Here is a 17059-nt window from a genome sequence, read left to right on the forward strand (position 1 = left end):
TTCCGGTCACAAGGCTGGTTCAATAACCTCCAGCCTGAACAGAGGACTTCCCTAGCCACTAGACCACCAGGGAATATATATATTTAGTACACACACACACACACACACACACACACACACACACACATACACACATACGTGTGTGTGTGTGTGTGTGTGTGTGTGTGTGTGTGTGTGTGTGTGTGTGTGTGTGTATGTACACCACACATACGTAATACACACCATGTATATTACACAGTTGCATGCAAAAGCTTGGCCAAATTGATTTGGAAGCTCTGCAGCTAATTATTTAAGAAAAATACATTTTCTGCAAATGTCTGTGCACATTTGTGTTTGATCTGACAAATTGAATAAAATAAAATAGTAATTGTGGCATCTGAAACAGTTTGGTCAGTACTTAGTAAAACCCCTTTTTGCAGATATCAAGATATCACAGGTATGTTTTGAATCGTCCTGTTGTAGAAGCCAGCCTCTTTTCAGCTTCAGCACCTTGACTGACTGTGTTATATTTACTTCCAGAATTTGCTGATATTTAGTGGAATCCATCCACCTGTGCAGTGTTTTCTGTGCCACTGGCTGCCGCACAACCCCACAGTGTAATAGATCTACCCCCATGCTTAACAACTGGCAAGGTGTTCTCAACATTAAATGCTGCTCCTTGTTCTCCAAACATACTTTTGGTGTTTCTTGCCGAAGAAGTCCAATTTTATTTCATCGGTCCACAACAATTGCTTCCAAAATACCTTTAGCTTATATAGATGTTTAAAATATTTCAGATGTTGACGTTTGTGTTGATGTTGCAGGTCCTTCAGATGATTCTTACCTGCTGGTCATGTTTGTGTACCACCACTCCAGTGTCAGCTAAACCTTAATGCAGGCCCTTTGTTGTCATATGGGGGTTTTGCTTTGCCTTTCAGGCCAGAATACAAGCAGTTCTGCCTAAGAATTGACTTGGTCTCCCAGATTTTGTCTTGATTTTCATTTTGGACAGTGGAAATTTCAAGCTGGAAGTGCTTTGCAGTCTTTTATTGCCTTTTATATTAACTTTAGACATCTATTAGTTTCATTTTCAGATCCTCAGACAGCTTCTTAGATCAGCCCATAGTTGTTAGGCATTTGCACGTGGTTTGAAGCATCAGATAATCTATTAAGCTCAGGACAACTGATAATTCCTACTGACATTTCTTGACAATTGCATGACCAGTCAAAGAGTTAAGGCCTAACCAGATTCTGAGACTTTATAAGCAGAAAGATGTCCAAACATTTGCACATTCCACAGTTGCTACATTACTGTTTTCTGTTTGTTTAAGTTCAAATATACACATTATACATTACAATTTGCAGAAACTAGTTACTTTTAATATAGTACATATATGTAATATTAGGATGTCCCACATAATAATATACAGCTATATAGGTATTTATAAGCAATCGTAAAATATAAACATATCCATCCAACCATCCATCCATCAGGGTCGCGGGTGGAGGTGCTGGAGCCTATCCCAGCGTTCTATAAACATATCCCAAATGTATTATATAAAAGTAGCTGCAGTAATGTTCGGAAATCGGACACCATCCTCCATTTATTTCATTTCCTGTCAAAAAGTCAGAATGACACTTAAATACAAGTTATCTGTCCATCTTTTGGTTCCATTCTTTTTAGGAGACTTTCTTTAAGTTTTTCCAAAAGCTCTTATTTTCCTTTGGCTTACCTCTCCCTTAAGCAAGTGGACTGTCCCATATATAATCTTTTCAGAAATATCTTCTGAAAAACAAATAACTTGTATTTAATGTAGATGCTCTACACATTCTTATCATCATCATCATCATTAACAACCTTTCTTGATAGTCAGTTGATTATCAACAACATTATGGTTAGGTTTAGGGTTAGGACTAAGTGTAGGTTTTTGCTTTGAGGTTAAGGTCAGGGTTAGGAGTAGGGATAGATTTAATAAACTCTTTCACACTGAACTTGTAGTTCAGTTGTATTTAAGGGATATTTAGCTCAATGTTACTTAAAGACAGACTGATCATTTACAAAGCATCTATGGTAGACTGTCCAAATGATGCTCAATTTAAAGTTTACTTGCATTTAATGTATATTTAGTTGAATGCTACTTAAATATCTACTGAGCATTTACAAAGCATCTATGGTAGACCGTCCAAATGATGCTCAATTTAAAGTTTACTTGCATTTAATGTATATTTAGTTGAATGCTACTTAAATATCTACTGAGCATTTACAAAGCATCTACAGTGGGCCAATCATATAAAGTGTTACCACAATTTTGAATGGAAAATCAAATAAAAGAAGGGTGCTCTCTGACTTTTGCACAGTTCTGTACATGTAATAAGAATTTTCTAAGCCTAATCCTAAATCTAACTCTAATCTTAAGCTCAGTAACCAAAGACAGGAGATATTTTCTTGAAAACGTACATCACAAACTCTCCCACACTGATCCGGCAGTGACTTCCCTCCTCCCCGTCTCCCGCAGCACTCCGGCCCATCACATGACTGAGCTGATAATGTTGACGCTCCCTTACTCTGAGCTTAAGAAGTGCCTGTGACGATGTCTTGAAGTGAAAAAGCTCTTACATCAAGGTGATCTCACGAACCCCTCAAACACTCTCCTACTCCTACACACACACCCACAACGGCATTATGGACCGCGGCCGTAAACCTGTCGGAATGAGCTGTAGATGAAGGCCATAATGAGACGGAGAGTGAGAAGGGCGTGCGAGGAGACTTGACTGACGCACTTCAGACAGTTTGAAAAGGGCTATTGTTTTTCCAAGTGCTGCATATTAAACCCATTTTGTCTGAGTTAATTAAACTACTCGTCACTCTTTCTCCTCGCGAGCTGCCCCCCCCCCGCCTTTTGTCTGAGCAGACGGTCATTCAGACGCTTCCTATCTCCGAATTTGAATAATCCTTTTATGCGTTTCCTCCTTTATAGTGAGAGATTGTCTTTAAGAAATGGGAAATGGATTTTCTGAGTAAATGCCCACACTTCCAAGCAGAATTTAAGCTGACACACATGCCTTTATTGAAAGTGGCTGCAGAGTTACTGCAATAATGAGTCGAGTCTTGACAGCTGAATGTCAGCTGCCAGTGGAGAAAATAGCGCAGTAGATTCGTTTTGGGTTTTTCTTACCTCCAAGCATGCCTGGAATGACTCAATCTAGCCACTGTAAGGTATTTATCATAAGCCAATGCATATTTTTCACACAAATGCACTTCCAGCAGTGGACAAAAATGGCTGTATTAAATTTCCCACCTGCCCTTTATGGTCATCTCAAATTGACCCTTACCCTCTCAATACAGAGTAAAAGGGGGTAACAGAGTATCAGAGAAACAGATGGACTACAGTCTGTAACTGTAGAACTACAAAGTGCAGCTATACAGTAAGTGGAGCTGATAAACTGGACAATGAGTAGAAACAAGGAGGTGGTCATGATGTTACGCCTGATCGGTGTATATTACTCACATATATAGTACATTTAAATGCAGTTTAAGCAAAATGCAGTGCTTTACAATGTGTGCAAATATTACAACACAGAGCAAATAGCAGATAAAAAAAACTAATATGTATGTATTATAAATTATTCAGAAAATAATAATAAAAAAGAAATGAAAGACATTTAATAGTAAGTAAAAGTAAAGGTCCCACTTTATTTGGATAGTCCAGTATAGTCTCCTATAAAGTATCTACAGGTGTTCAAATCTGTTGAAACTGGAGTATCCACAAAGCATCTTAAGTGGACTGTTCAAATAAAGTGTTACCAAAGTAAATAATGATCATGTCCATTAAAATAAAGTAAGTAAAACAGTACAGAAAATGCTATTTAAGTGACTAAAAACTGTTATTATTAGATCGTTCACTGTTAGAAACTAGTAATAGGGTTAGTGTTTGAAGTATATTAAGGGGTAGTGAGTATGAAAATAGTCTGCATTGTTTTCTTTTGTTGTTGGGACATTCGGTAAGGCAGCACTTGATGGTCTTAAAACTGGTTTTAGAGTGTAGACTATCAGATATTCAGAGATACACTATGTTTCCAAAAGTATTCGCTCGTCTGCCTTCACACGCATATGAACTTGAGTGAGATCCCATTCTTAAGCCATAGTGTTTAATATGATGTTCGCCCACCCTTTGCAGCTATAACAGCTTCAACTCTTCTGGGAAGGCTTTCCACAGGGGTTAGGTGTGTGTTTATGGGAATTGTTGACCATTATTCCAGAAGCACATTTGTGAGGTCAGACACTGATGCTGGATGAGAAGGCCTGGCTCACAGTCTCCGCTCTAATTCAGCCCAAAGGTCTTCTGTTGGGTTGATGTCAGGACTCTGTGCAGGCCAGTCAAGCTCTTCTACTCCAAACTCGCTCATCCATGTCTTTATGGACCTGCTTTGAGCACTGGTGCGCAGTCATGTTGGAACAGGAAGGGGCCGTCCCCAAACTGTTCCCACAAAGTTGGGAGCATGAAATTGTCCAAAATCTCTTGGTGCTGAAGCTTTAAGAGTTCCTTTCACTGGAACAAAGGGGCCGAGCCCAACTCCTGAAACACAACCCCACACCATAATCCCCCCTCCACCAAACTTTACACTCAGCACAAATCGTCCATCGGATTGCCAGACAGAGAAGCGTGATTGGTCACTCCAGAGAACACGTCTCCACTGCTCTAGAGTCCAGTCGCGGCACTTTACACCACTGCATTCCACGCTTTGCATTGCGCTTGGTGATATAAGGCTTGGATGCAGCTGCTCGGCCATGGAAACCCATTCCATGAAGCTCTCTATGCTGTTCTTGAGCTGATCTGAAGGCCACATGTAGTTTGGAGGTCTGTAGTGATTGACTCTGCAGAAAGTTGGTGACCTCTGCACACTATGCCCCTCAGCATCCGCTGACCGCTCTGTCATTTTACGTGGCCGACCACTTCGTGGCTGAATTGCTGTCGTTCCCAATAGTTTCCACTTTGTTATAATCCCACTGACAGTTGACTGTGGAATATTTAGTAGTGAGGAAATTTCACGACTGGACTTGTTGCACAGGTGGCGTCCGATCACGGTACCACGCTGGAATTCACTGAGCTCCTGAGAGCGACCCATTCTTTCACTAATGTCTGTAGAAGCAGTCTGCAGGCCTAGGGGCTCGGCTTTATACACCTGTGGCCATGGAAGTGACTGGAACTCCTGAATTCAATGATTTGGATGGGAGACTGAATTCTTTTGGCAGTATAGTGTATATGAAGGTGCTACGTCATTAAGACCTTTAAAAAGCAGTAAGAGGGTTTTGAAATCAATTGAAAAGGAAGCAGAAAGCCAGTGCAGTGGTGCTTAAACAGGTTGAATATGCTCTCTATTTCTGCTGTGCAGTTTTGCTTGGGCTGCAGTTTTGAACAAGCCATAGCCTGTCTGTTATGTTTGTAGGTACTTTCGTAAGCAGGGCACTGCAATTGTGTAATCAAGGAAAGATGAAAGTATGAGTCGAAGCATGTTCCAGTGTGAGGTGGGGTCCAGTTTGTATTTGTGTACAACACATAGCACATTTGTATATTTTGCATGTGACAAGCCTGAATGGCCTCTGATTTCCTCATTGGTTCAGTTTGCCAAGTTAATGTTAGATTCGTATCTTAGATACATTCTAAATATCCAAAGGTATCCAGACACCAATAAAGTGGGATGCTCTGAAGCAGCCCGACGAGTCAGAGGGCACCGTATCCAAAGCGAAGTGTCGGCTAGAGGGGTAGACCTGGGCTGTGGAGCAGCAGAACTGCGTTTTCTGGAGTGATGGATCTACATCCAATACCTTGTTTAAGCTCTGTAGCTGTCAGAGCTCACAGCAATCAGATCCTCACATGTTCAAGCATCTAACATAAAGCCTTACCAGAAGCGTCGAAGCTGTTACTGCTGCAAAACGGAAATAAACTCCCGAGAAATGCCTTTGATTTCTGAAGAAATGTTGTGTGAGCAGATGTCTATAAACGCTTGGACATACAATGTATGTGTAAGGCATAGTTAGGGATTAATATTCAACCGTTACACTCTTAAAAACACACCTTAGTGCTGCGGCACAGACTCGAACTATTTAATTATAGCCATTGCTTCACCTGTTTTTCCCCGTTTCTGTATTTTAGTATTTTATGCTAATGCTGTTTGTTGTCTGGCGTTCCCCTTTTGAGCCTTGCCTCATCCCAGGGGTTCTTCCTCTTGCTCTTAGGGAATTTTTCCTTGCCACTGTCACCATTGGCGACGCTCATGGGGGCTTGGACCCAGACTTTTCTGTAAAGTTGTTTTGCGACAACATCTGTTTTAAAAAACACTGTATAAATAAACTTTGACTAGACTTGACCTTAGCTTGGACATGCGGTTCTAGGAAAATTAATATAGAACGTTTAAACTATATGTAAAGTTATTTTAACTTTAAAAAGGTTCTTTTATTTCCAAACACGATTCTCCCAATTCTTCAAAATGACTGAATTGAAGGGTTCTTTGTGGAACAGAAATAAAGTGGTTCTTCTGTGGTTCTGCTCCAAAGAAACTCTTTGTCAGCTTTATTTTTAGGAGTGTAAACAGCCTGTTTTATGACCGCTGAGAACGAATGGAGAACTGGGAAATGTAAGAAGCAGTTGAGTTTCTCAATCTTACCCTCTTTAATCAAACTTTCTCTCTTTCAGCGACTCTCTGTGCGGCGGCGATGGCATGTAGCAACCATTATGAATATGCTATCGAGGAGTTCTGCCTGGCCAAGTTCAAGCTGGACATGGAAGCTCTGGACCAGCACCACTGGTGCAGCTGGGAGGACACAGTAGAGTGAGTAGCCAGTACTTAACTATCTCCATCTCCCACACTTGAGCTGAAATGAACATCCACGTTCATAGACCAGTCAAAGGTAATATGTTACCCCTGAAGCGCTGAAGAGTATTTGGAACACTTTAAGCCTCTTATACTTACAGCTCCTTCTTCAAACCTCTTTCAGCTTTGCAAATGTGTCCAAAATAGACTCGAGTCAACACTGCAAAGCCAGCCTATTAAATCTCCAACACATTTCCAAGCACTCTGGTTTAACACAGAGTCAGCAACCTTTTAGCAGTGAGCCTCCATGCAGCTGACACTCATGCATGAATATTTCAGCACTCGGGAACAGCAAGGGCAGTGAAGGGCAGTTCCCTCAGCTGCTCTGAGATTAAGGGGACTTCCACTTCCCCTCCTGCTCTCTGTTACTACTGTGTCTCGAGTGAGCTGTCAGCCAGAGCTCCCACAGTCGTTACCTCCCGAGGGTGCACTGGTCCTGGGCTGCCTCTTAATAGATCACCCATCTGTCTTCAGGGCTTGATGGAAGTGGCTAATCTTTACACTCCGGAAAGCTTTTATGATATCGTTTAGTTGCAGAGCCATCCAGGTTCGAAGGAGCCAGTCCTGTACACTAACCTTACTCTGGAGCTGTCGCCTTCAAGATGCGTCAAGGGGATGGTCAAGAGACATGACGCTGGTGTACCAGCAAGTATGCCCAGGGCCACCACTGTCAGCAATTTGCTGTCACAAACACTCAAGGCACTGCTTGCCTTCAGTGACCCTCCACTTGTCATTCTGTCATTGCCACAGGCGAGGCTTACACTGCTGACAAGGGATTTCAGTCAAGTTGTATGGGGTCAAGTTGGTGTTAAGTAGTTTGCAAGTCCAGTGGATGAATGTTTTTACAGATTTACCCCAATCTTGGTCCTGAAAAATTTCTGCCCTGTATGTTTTGGTATTGTCCTCTTCTGCTGTTTGCCAGTTCTTTATTAGTTGCGGTTTACGCTAGAACTTAAAATTTTGGTCTGAACCAAAATACAGCCTGTGAATTTTCCGTCTGAGTCCGACACGGACCACACCATCAAGCTCTGAGTCCAAACTCGACCTGAGCCTGACAAAATTTTGTCCAAGCCAAGTTTTCACTTCACAGTCCACGAAATTCTGTTCGAAACTGAGCCAGACCGACTCATTAACACCCAGAGTGCTGAATAACACCTGACAGGATAGTCCCGGTTAAATTACAGTGGCTGTAACTATAACCTAATTATAATAGCAGTTATTAGATCACAGATAAAACAAACTAGAAATCTAAATGAATATGATGTGATAATCAAGAGAAAAACTAAAGCAGGGAAAAAACTGAAAATTTGCAGGGTTAAACAACAGAAAGTTGGAGGAGCACTGTGAGAAATTTAAAACCTGAGCTGGACCGTCACACATCACGAATATGACGTCCAAACCGGACATGAGTGGTTGGATCCTGTCGCATTCGGACAGATATTTTCAAGCCCTAGTTTACGCTGCTGAGCAAAGCTAGTGCAGATCTTTGGCTTTTGTTGGGATTTGCATGTTAAGAGCTTCAGAGCTATTTGGGTCAAATTGGCCGCTGCTCAGTATTGTGCTGCTTCTTTTGGAGCTCTGAACTGATCCACACAGAGGGCTCACAGAACAGGGCTTTGCTCATGTTAAGCTTTCATCCAGGAGTTGCTGTGGTGGCCAAACAGTGGAAAGGTGTGTTCACAAAACCCATGGCTGTGTTTGCTGTTGAGGCAGAGGCAATAGTGTGGGAGGCGCTGGGCTTTTTCTTTCTGGTCATTTGTGTTTGTTGTCATGCTCCCGGGCTGTTGACTCTGCCTCTGTTGTTCCAGGGGTCTGTTCAGAGGAACGAGCGAGCCCAACCGATGGTGTTAATTAGACCAGTTACTCATGACACGCGGTGAGCTCACTGATGGGTCCTGCTTGTTCAAACATGTCCCCTTAATTAAAAGTTTGGCCTGTTTATCTGGTTTGTTTGCCTCGTCCTTTTAACAGTGAGTCATGGATTGTGCTAACCATGAGTAATAATTGCTGTGATAGACAGGGTTGACCTTGACCGCTGGAGTTTAATCCTGGGCGTGCTTTGCATTACAGGTGCTACTGCCATCAACTAAAACATACCCTCTGTCTTCTTCAGAAATCTTCTACAAGCCTTTTCTATTCCTAAAATTGACAGGACATGTTCAGTCTTGAATTGGAAAGATTTGTTAGGGCGTTTAGCCGTTCATACCCGGTATTAACATCCATCCCAAGTTATTTGATCACAAATGGACAGCGAGATGTGTGGCATTTCTATGGATCTCGAACGCATCTCCATTGACCACTTATGGTTAGATTTAGACTGGCCGTGTTTTCAGGTAAACAACGTTTTTCTCCAATTTTAACTGCAATAATTTATACATGACTATGAAATGTATGATTTAAAGGACATAAAGAAAACAAATGCCAAATAAATATTCTAAAATATTTAACGAAAATTGTTGTCCCCAGGAACAATGCACAGTGCACTTTATGACCGCTGCTCTCTGCTCTGTGCACAATCAATTTCAACTACTAATTTAATTATGGATGCATACCACTTTATTTATTTATTTATTTATTTCTGACCAGAGGAGGATGGGTCCCCCCTGGTGAGCCTTGGTTCCTCCCAAGGTTTCTTCCTCAGCTCTGAGGGAGGTTCTCCTTGCCACTGTCGCCCCTGGCTTGCTCACCTGGGGGTTTTACATTCATGTTAAAACTCTGTCTTTACTGGAATTCAGTGAAGCTGCTTTGTGACAACTTCTGTTGTAAAAAGCGCTACAAATAAATTTGATTTGATATTGTGAACAGAGGATGAGCAAAGTAAGCATTTCATTGCACAGTGTGCGGCCTGTTTACTGTGCATGTGACCGTAGAGCTCTTGAGTCTGGAATCTTGAATAAAGAAGCCAACCCTGGACACCAAACCTGTTTTGCCCATTCGACTACATTTGGGTTAAGAGGAAAGTTCTGTAAACTGTTTCTTTAAGCATGTTGGTACAAGATCAACCAGAAAAGCTATGGCTCCATGCGTCCTGGGTGTACAGCTTGAACTCCTCCCAAAAGCCAGTTCTGTTGCGAGTGATTTAAGCTTTTTGCAACATCAAAAAAACACTTTGAACTCAAACCATTTCCTAGTCCATGCAGTAATTGCTCGATGCTTAAATGTGAGTGTAATGGCCCATTACCTACAAAGGCTGCTCGTGCAGTTTCCACCAAACATCCAGATGCTCCGCTGCTCAGTATGGCCCATGGCATGCCAGGGCACAGTCTTGGCAAGGCCAAGCGGGGCCTTCGCCAGGCCCTGGCTTCCAGAACTCCCAGCCGTTAAAGAGCTCATTAAAATATGCATGGCTCCTGACTCTCACCATGAGCTCATCCGCTCGCCTGCTCAATAATGCACACGAGCAGAGCTTGGCCAGCACGCTGCTGTTTTCGGGGCAGCGCAGAGCCAATGACCAGCGGTCATGAGTCGGCACAAGAGCAGCATGATGTTCATCCCCCACTGAGACTGTGGGTTAGAGAAGTTGCTACTGTAAGATGAAAGACCACTACATTGCATAACATAGCGCTAAACGTCCACAGAGAGTGACCCAGCTGTCCTGCTGCTTCCTGGGTCATTTGAGCTCAGACACTCTCAGCTTGATGTTTTAAGGGAGTCACTGAACCCAGCATTAAAGGGGCAGAATGAAACCAATGATTTGACATAAACAATCGCTGGGGAGGTAAGAGGCCATTTAACTAATACAGACTTTTCCCACATAGAGAGAATTAGAGGGAATGAACATAAAAAGGCTCATTGTGCACAGCCATGTCTCATCTGTTTAAGTGGCCCTTGGCTTCGCATCTTTGCCTTTACTGCTTATACTGAAATAGATCAGTCGATAAAGACGGACAGCAGTTAAACTTCAAGTGTAAACAGGACATCCTGTTCGTCATCCTACGGAAGTGAACAGGTCTAACATCCAGTCATTTTCAGTCTGTTTGTTTTCCATGTTCTGCTTTTTTCTTATATTCCATATCGCTGCTGTCAGAACAAAACCTCGTATCTCCGTTTTTGACATAATTTGAAAATGCCGTTGGCCTTTGCAGTGCATGTAAATTTCATGATGAATGAACTAAAAGAAACTAAAATTACCAGGAAAGACGTCTGGTTCCACTGACTTACATCAAAGGAAAGTATGTTTTTTCCCTCTCCTGCAAAGTTACCATTCTGGAGATACAAGGTTTTATTACGACAAAAGAATTTGGGCTTAATTCAACACATTTAATTAATGTGTTAAAGTCACGTGTTAAGATAAGGGGTCGTCTCGGCTATGTTACCACTCTGTTATTACACAGTAACTACATAATAACTACAAAGGAACTGCCCACTTATTTTAACACTACACTGAAAGTTCCTGTGTTGTTATAACTGTACAGTGTAATTACAGCATGGTATTAATGTGATGTGATTAGGTTACACCTTGTTACAAAACAGTTATATCACAGTAATTATGTAAAACATCCATGTAGTTTTATGTAAAAGACTTCGGTCCCACTATTGTCTCTAATAAGTGTGTAGTTACACATCAATAACATATGTAACAGCACTGTAACTGCCGATGATTTAACCAATGTTACAGATGGATTACAGAAGTACAGCCTGTGTAATTGCACATTTAATAACTTCAGTTTTGCCTCTTGTAATTACGCAAATGTATCTCTGTCTTTTTTTACATATTACATTTGTTTTACATTATTACTGTGGAATAACTGTGTTGTAACAAGGTATAACTAATCACATCACATTAATTGCCATTCTATAATTAACACTCTAATTGCACCGTACCTATATATCAACTGTAATTACATAAGCTGTCCATCTGTAACACTGACTAAATCATTAGTAGTTACATTGTTGTGGCATATGTAACTACACAGTTAGGGGACCAAGACTTCTGACCTGTAGTGTGTCGAAAAGATACACTTGTGTAATTACATGAGGCAAAACTGAAGTTGATACCCACTTGTCATTACAAAGGCTGTACTTCTGTAACATGGCTAAATCATCAGTAGTTACCGTGATGCTGCATTTGTTGTTCATGTGTAACTACACAGTTATTAGAGGTAGTGAATATGAAGTGGGACCCAACATTGCACATGACTTCAGTGGGGGTTGGCAGGGCAAAACTGATGTAGGCTGAATTATGGATCATAAGTGCGCAATGAATTAAAAAGAGGGTGTGTAGTTTGCATATGTGGGCAGGTGATTGAACTTGAACAGTGTTTGTGCAGCACTTGTTTTATTTAGAAACAAAGAAAAGACAATCGGTTTTTGCAGGACATGGCCCCTTTAAACTGTCCCAACTGCATGGCCTGTAGCTGTAAACAGTCTCTTCTGGTTATTAAAACTATATAAGGTCAGACTTGAAATGAAGTCCACCTGCTAACCTGACTTTGACTTCAGTTTGTTCAGTAGTCCTGTTTCTATTTAGCCTCACTGGCTGAACTAAGAAGCGCCAGTTTCCAAGGTAGCTAAATCTGTCACCAGTCGAACAAGGGGTTAGACACTTGATTCAGGAATGGAAGTGTAGGCTGTTGGGATGTTGGCGGGTGGGGGGGTATTTTTAGCCACTTACGTGCCCTCTTCCTCTCAAGAAATCAGCGCCCTGCGCCCTTCTCCTCCAGCATGGCTTTCTAATGAACAGTGAACGCTGCTGAGCTGCTGGAGGCCCATTTCCAGGCCTCAGCTCCAATACCTCCTGCTGGCACTCAATGAGGTACCGTTGCTCTCCACATGGGCTCCATCTGCTATTGAAGAGAACCACACTGGCTGTCTGAGTGATCCCGCAAAGGGACAGAGAGAGATAAAGAGAGGCTATGAAGAGGAGATTGCCGGAATCATTTTGAGTGTGAGAAGCTTCTGCTTTGAGTGAAGTGTCGTTCCACACATTAATATGAATAGCAGAAGGGTGTTTTGTGGCTGGGAACACAGGGCACAAGAACAGAGAAACACAAAACCTGCTGTGCTTGTTGAAACGTTTGGCTAATGTATATGCCACTTTTGATGTATTGAACTACAACCCTATTTCCAAAAGATATACCATCATGAACACCGGCTTTTGAACTGTGCACTGATAACTGTGCACAAGCTGAGTGGTCTTTAGTCCAAGATTTCCAAATCAATTTTCAAATGTTGATTTGTCAGACCACAGGACACTTTTTCCACTTCCCCTCAGTCCATTTTAAAAGAGCTCGGACCCAGAGAAGGTGGCAGCATTTCTGGATCCTGTTTTCTTCTTTGCGTTTTAAGATTAAGATTAAGTGACCCTTATTAGTCCCACAACGGGGAAATTTCACCTCCGCATTTAACCCATCCGTGAAGTGAAACACCACATGCACTCACGCTGTCTAATGGCATTGTTTTAGCACAGTTTGAAAAGATGTGGTAGTGAATTGAACATAACTAAACTGGGTAAACTGAAGTTCTTTGTACATTCTTTGTTATTTTTGCATTGTTTTCAGAATATATTGACAGAGATGTACACTCACCGGTCACTTTATTAGGTACACTAGTTGCTAGTAAAATGTTGGACCCCCTTTTGCCTTCAGAACTGTCTTAATTCTTCATGGCATACTTTTACCAAGGTGTTGGAAACGTTCCTCAGAGATTTTGGTTGGTTATTTGAGTTCCTGTTGCCTTTCTATCATCTGGAACCAGTCTGCCCGTTCTCCTCTGACCTCTCACATCAACAAGGCATTTTTGTCCACACAACTGACCGCTCACTGGATATTTCCTCTTTTTTGGACCGATCTCTGTGAACCCTAGAGATGGTTGTGCGTGTGAAAATCCCAGTAGATCAGCAGTTTCTGAAATACTCAGACCAGCCCGTCTGGCACCAACAACCACGCCACGTTCAAAGCCCCTTAAATCCCCTTTCTTCCCCGTTCTGATGCTCGGTCTGCACTTCAGCAAGTCGTCTTGACCACCTCTACATGCCTACATGCAGTGAGTTGCGGCCGTGTGATTGGCTGATTAGCTGTTTGTGTTAACAAGCAATTGAACAGGTACCTTTAAAAAGTGTATAATAAAGTGGCAGGTGAGTGTAAATGGATACAAGCCAGAAGTCCAGACCCAAACCTGTGGATACAGAATGTAAATTGAATGTCAATGTAACACTACAGCATTCATAAGGCTGCACGACATCTCTACATGAGCCTAAATAAACGCTGCCCTCTAGTAAAGTTTTGCCATAATAAGTAATTATGTGGTGTAAATTTAATGTATAGCATTACTTTAAACATCTGAGTTTGCATTTCTAATTCACCACGATAGTTGAAGATATCTGCGACTCTTCGCAGCTCAGTTTTTATTATTTGTTTCAAGTAACATTAAGTTCTCTGCACACTGAGCCGGCTCCATAATGTCTATTTTAAATTCAGCAGGCATTTACTTTATTGCGATTCTCATTCATATCAGTGTGGGCCACCTGTGTGCTGAGCCTGCTACAGGGCCACCCTCCTACATCTGCTCAGCCACACGCACTTCCCTCCCACTCTGATCTCAGGGCTTGTGGGATTGTTTCCATGCACTTTGCATGAGCAGAATGCAGCAAGGCCAGTCAAACAGCCTTTAAGGAATCACTGTCAGGCTCGCATTATCTACCAAGATTTGGTGACATTAGTGACTTTGAGAGGGAAGTAGTGCACGGCAGTGGTTCAGCACTGCAAATGCTTCAGTATCCAGCTTTCAGTTATGTATGAGCGGACTGTCACACATTCCTTGTTTGGTGTTGACCACTCAGACGTTTTATCTTAAGCTCAGTTTGTTTTCACAGGTGTGAACACTCCACCTGTACTCAACAAACAACTGAACCGCCAAAAATCACATGACTTCCACTTCCAAGTGAGCCAGAGATTTTTTTTGCTGGTGGAAATTATTAACAAGCTATCTGGTTCATTCTCAACAAGGATTTATGCCAGGTTGAGGTGGAGGTTTAGGTTTTGTGTCGAGGTTAAGTTTAGGGTAAGGGAAAAAAATTGGATTAATCGGATAGTTACACCGATCAGGCATAACATTCTGACCCCCTCCTCATTCTCATTACAGACTGTAGTCCATCTGTTTCTCTGATACTCTGTTCTTCAGTGGTCAGGACCCCCATGGACCCTCACAGAGCAGGTGCTATTTGGGTGGTGGGTCATTCTCAGCACTGCAGTAACACTGATGTGGTGGTGGTGTGTTAGTGTGTGTTGCGCTGGTCTGAGTGGATCATACACAGCAGTGCTGCTGGAGTTTTTAAACACCTCAGTGTCACTGATGGACTGAGAAAAGTCCACCAACCAAAAATATCCAGCCAACAGTGTCCTGTGACCGCTGATGAAGGACTAGAGGACGTCCAACACAAACTGTGCAGCAGCAGATGAGCTATCGTCTCTGACTTTACGTCTACAAGGTGGACCAACAAGGTAGGAGTGTCTAATAGAGTGGACAGTGAGTGGACACAGTGTTTAAAAACTCAAGCAGCACTGCTGTGTCTGATCCACTCATACCAGCACTACACACACTAACACCCCACCTCCGCCACATCAGTGTTACAGCAGTTCTGAGAATCATCCACCTCCCAAAGACCATTCTACCGACTGTAAGAGAGTAAAGCCATTTGCGATGTGTTGGACTCTCAGCTATGGACGACTGGATGTCTGCACATATTCTTCATATCGTGCATATTGTGTATTCAAGTAGCTTATCATGATGTTATATTTCTGCCCACTCTTATGTCCTGTAATCTAAAATTTCATCAAAAAAATAAATGATACATCAGAAAGTGTTTTAGATGAAGCGAGTGCAATGTCAGGATCAGTAACACTCACAGCAGTCCCATGGTCATGCTTTCCACGTGTTGAGCTTGTCCCCAGCACTCTGTGGCCAGTTATATTGAGTGGTGTTAAACCATTTGGAAATTCAATCTGGTGACGTATGGGCTCTGAAATCTGCAGGAGGATTCTCATTTTCCCAGCACATGCTGAACAGAATGAAGCTTCCCCTCACTGGCCTGTTATGATCAACACTGAGATATTGCTGGAGGTTTAGATTAGGGCTGTCATTGTCAATCATATTAGTAATCCATTTATTTTATTTACCATTTCTTTTCGATGATTTATCAAGTAATGAGGCCCAACAATAAACATGCACTTAATGGAACAATAACACACCCATAGCAGTACACACACATCTTCTAAGCCACAGGGGAGCTGGAGCCTATCCCAGCAGTCATTGGGTGGAAGGCAGGATACACCCTGGACAGGTCACCAGTCCATCGCAGGGCACATAGCAGCAGAGAGATTCTATAATACTTCACTAGAAAAGTCTTTAAAGAGTCTTTAAATTTAGACTCATCAGTTCATAAAACCGTATTCCATGTCTCAATGTTTCAGTGGTCTAGTGCACATTTCTTCTTGTCTAGCTTCTCAGCTGTACATCGTTTCAAGCCCATGGCATCAAGTTGTCTTCGCACAAATGTTCCATGTTTAGATGTTGTGGCATTTGGCAGATGCTCTTATCCAGAGCCACTTACAATTTGATCACTTTACAGAGGTTGGCGAAGGTAGTGCTAGACGTCTTGCCCAAGGATTCTTAGTGGTGTAGTGTAGAGTGCTGCCCCAGTGATGGATCGAACCCCAGTCTACAGCATGGAGGGCAGTACTCCACTATTTATCTGATACAGTTTGAAGAGTTTTGGTGGTCTACCAGGTCTTGCAGGGTGGTTAACTCCTGTTTTTCACTTAGGCTTTGTTCACACAGCAGGTAAAAGTGGCCCAAATCCAATCTTTTTCATCATATGTGTATCAGTGTGAGTAGCAAAAACCACAGTGAATCTGAGATTTTCAATCCCGACTTGAGACGTGGCAAGATTTTCAATCCCGACGTGGCAAAGCGTCTCAGTCTGAACAGCCATATTGGAATTCATGCGACTTCCAACGTGACATTCATCATAGTTTTGCGCTGCTGAGACCGCATAAACATTTGAGGTGATATTGATGATTAGAAATGTGAAAATGATTAGAGATTCATCCGAAACCCTCTGTGTTCAAAGAGATTTAGAAAGAAACATCCGAACGAGACCGCGGCGTCAAAAAAACTGCTAAAAGTCTGCAAGCAAAGTTGAAAGAATCCGAGGACATGGAACAAAGAAGTGACCGTGCACCTTTTATGGTTCAAACACTTTCTGGGT

At 42.2% G+C, this 17059-nt stretch overlaps 1 protein-coding gene across 1 annotated transcript in view; it reads left to right on the forward strand.

The window, feature by feature from the left end:
- The window catches only part of ramp1 (receptor activity modifying protein 1), a 55217-nt gene that overhangs the window by 28197 nt on the left and 9961 nt on the right, over positions 1–17059 (forward strand). The window contains exon 2 of the mRNA XM_017702975.2: positions 6675–6810. Within this exon, the coding sequence (XP_017558464.1) occupies positions 6675–6810 (136 nt within the window). The remainder of the gene's footprint in view (positions 1–6674; positions 6811–17059) is intronic.

Source organism: Pygocentrus nattereri, chromosome 6 (genome assembly GCF_015220715.1).
Source record: "Pygocentrus nattereri isolate fPygNat1 chromosome 6, fPygNat1.pri, whole genome shotgun sequence".
Taxonomy (NCBI): Eukaryota; Metazoa; Chordata; class Actinopteri; order Characiformes; family Serrasalmidae; genus Pygocentrus; species Pygocentrus nattereri.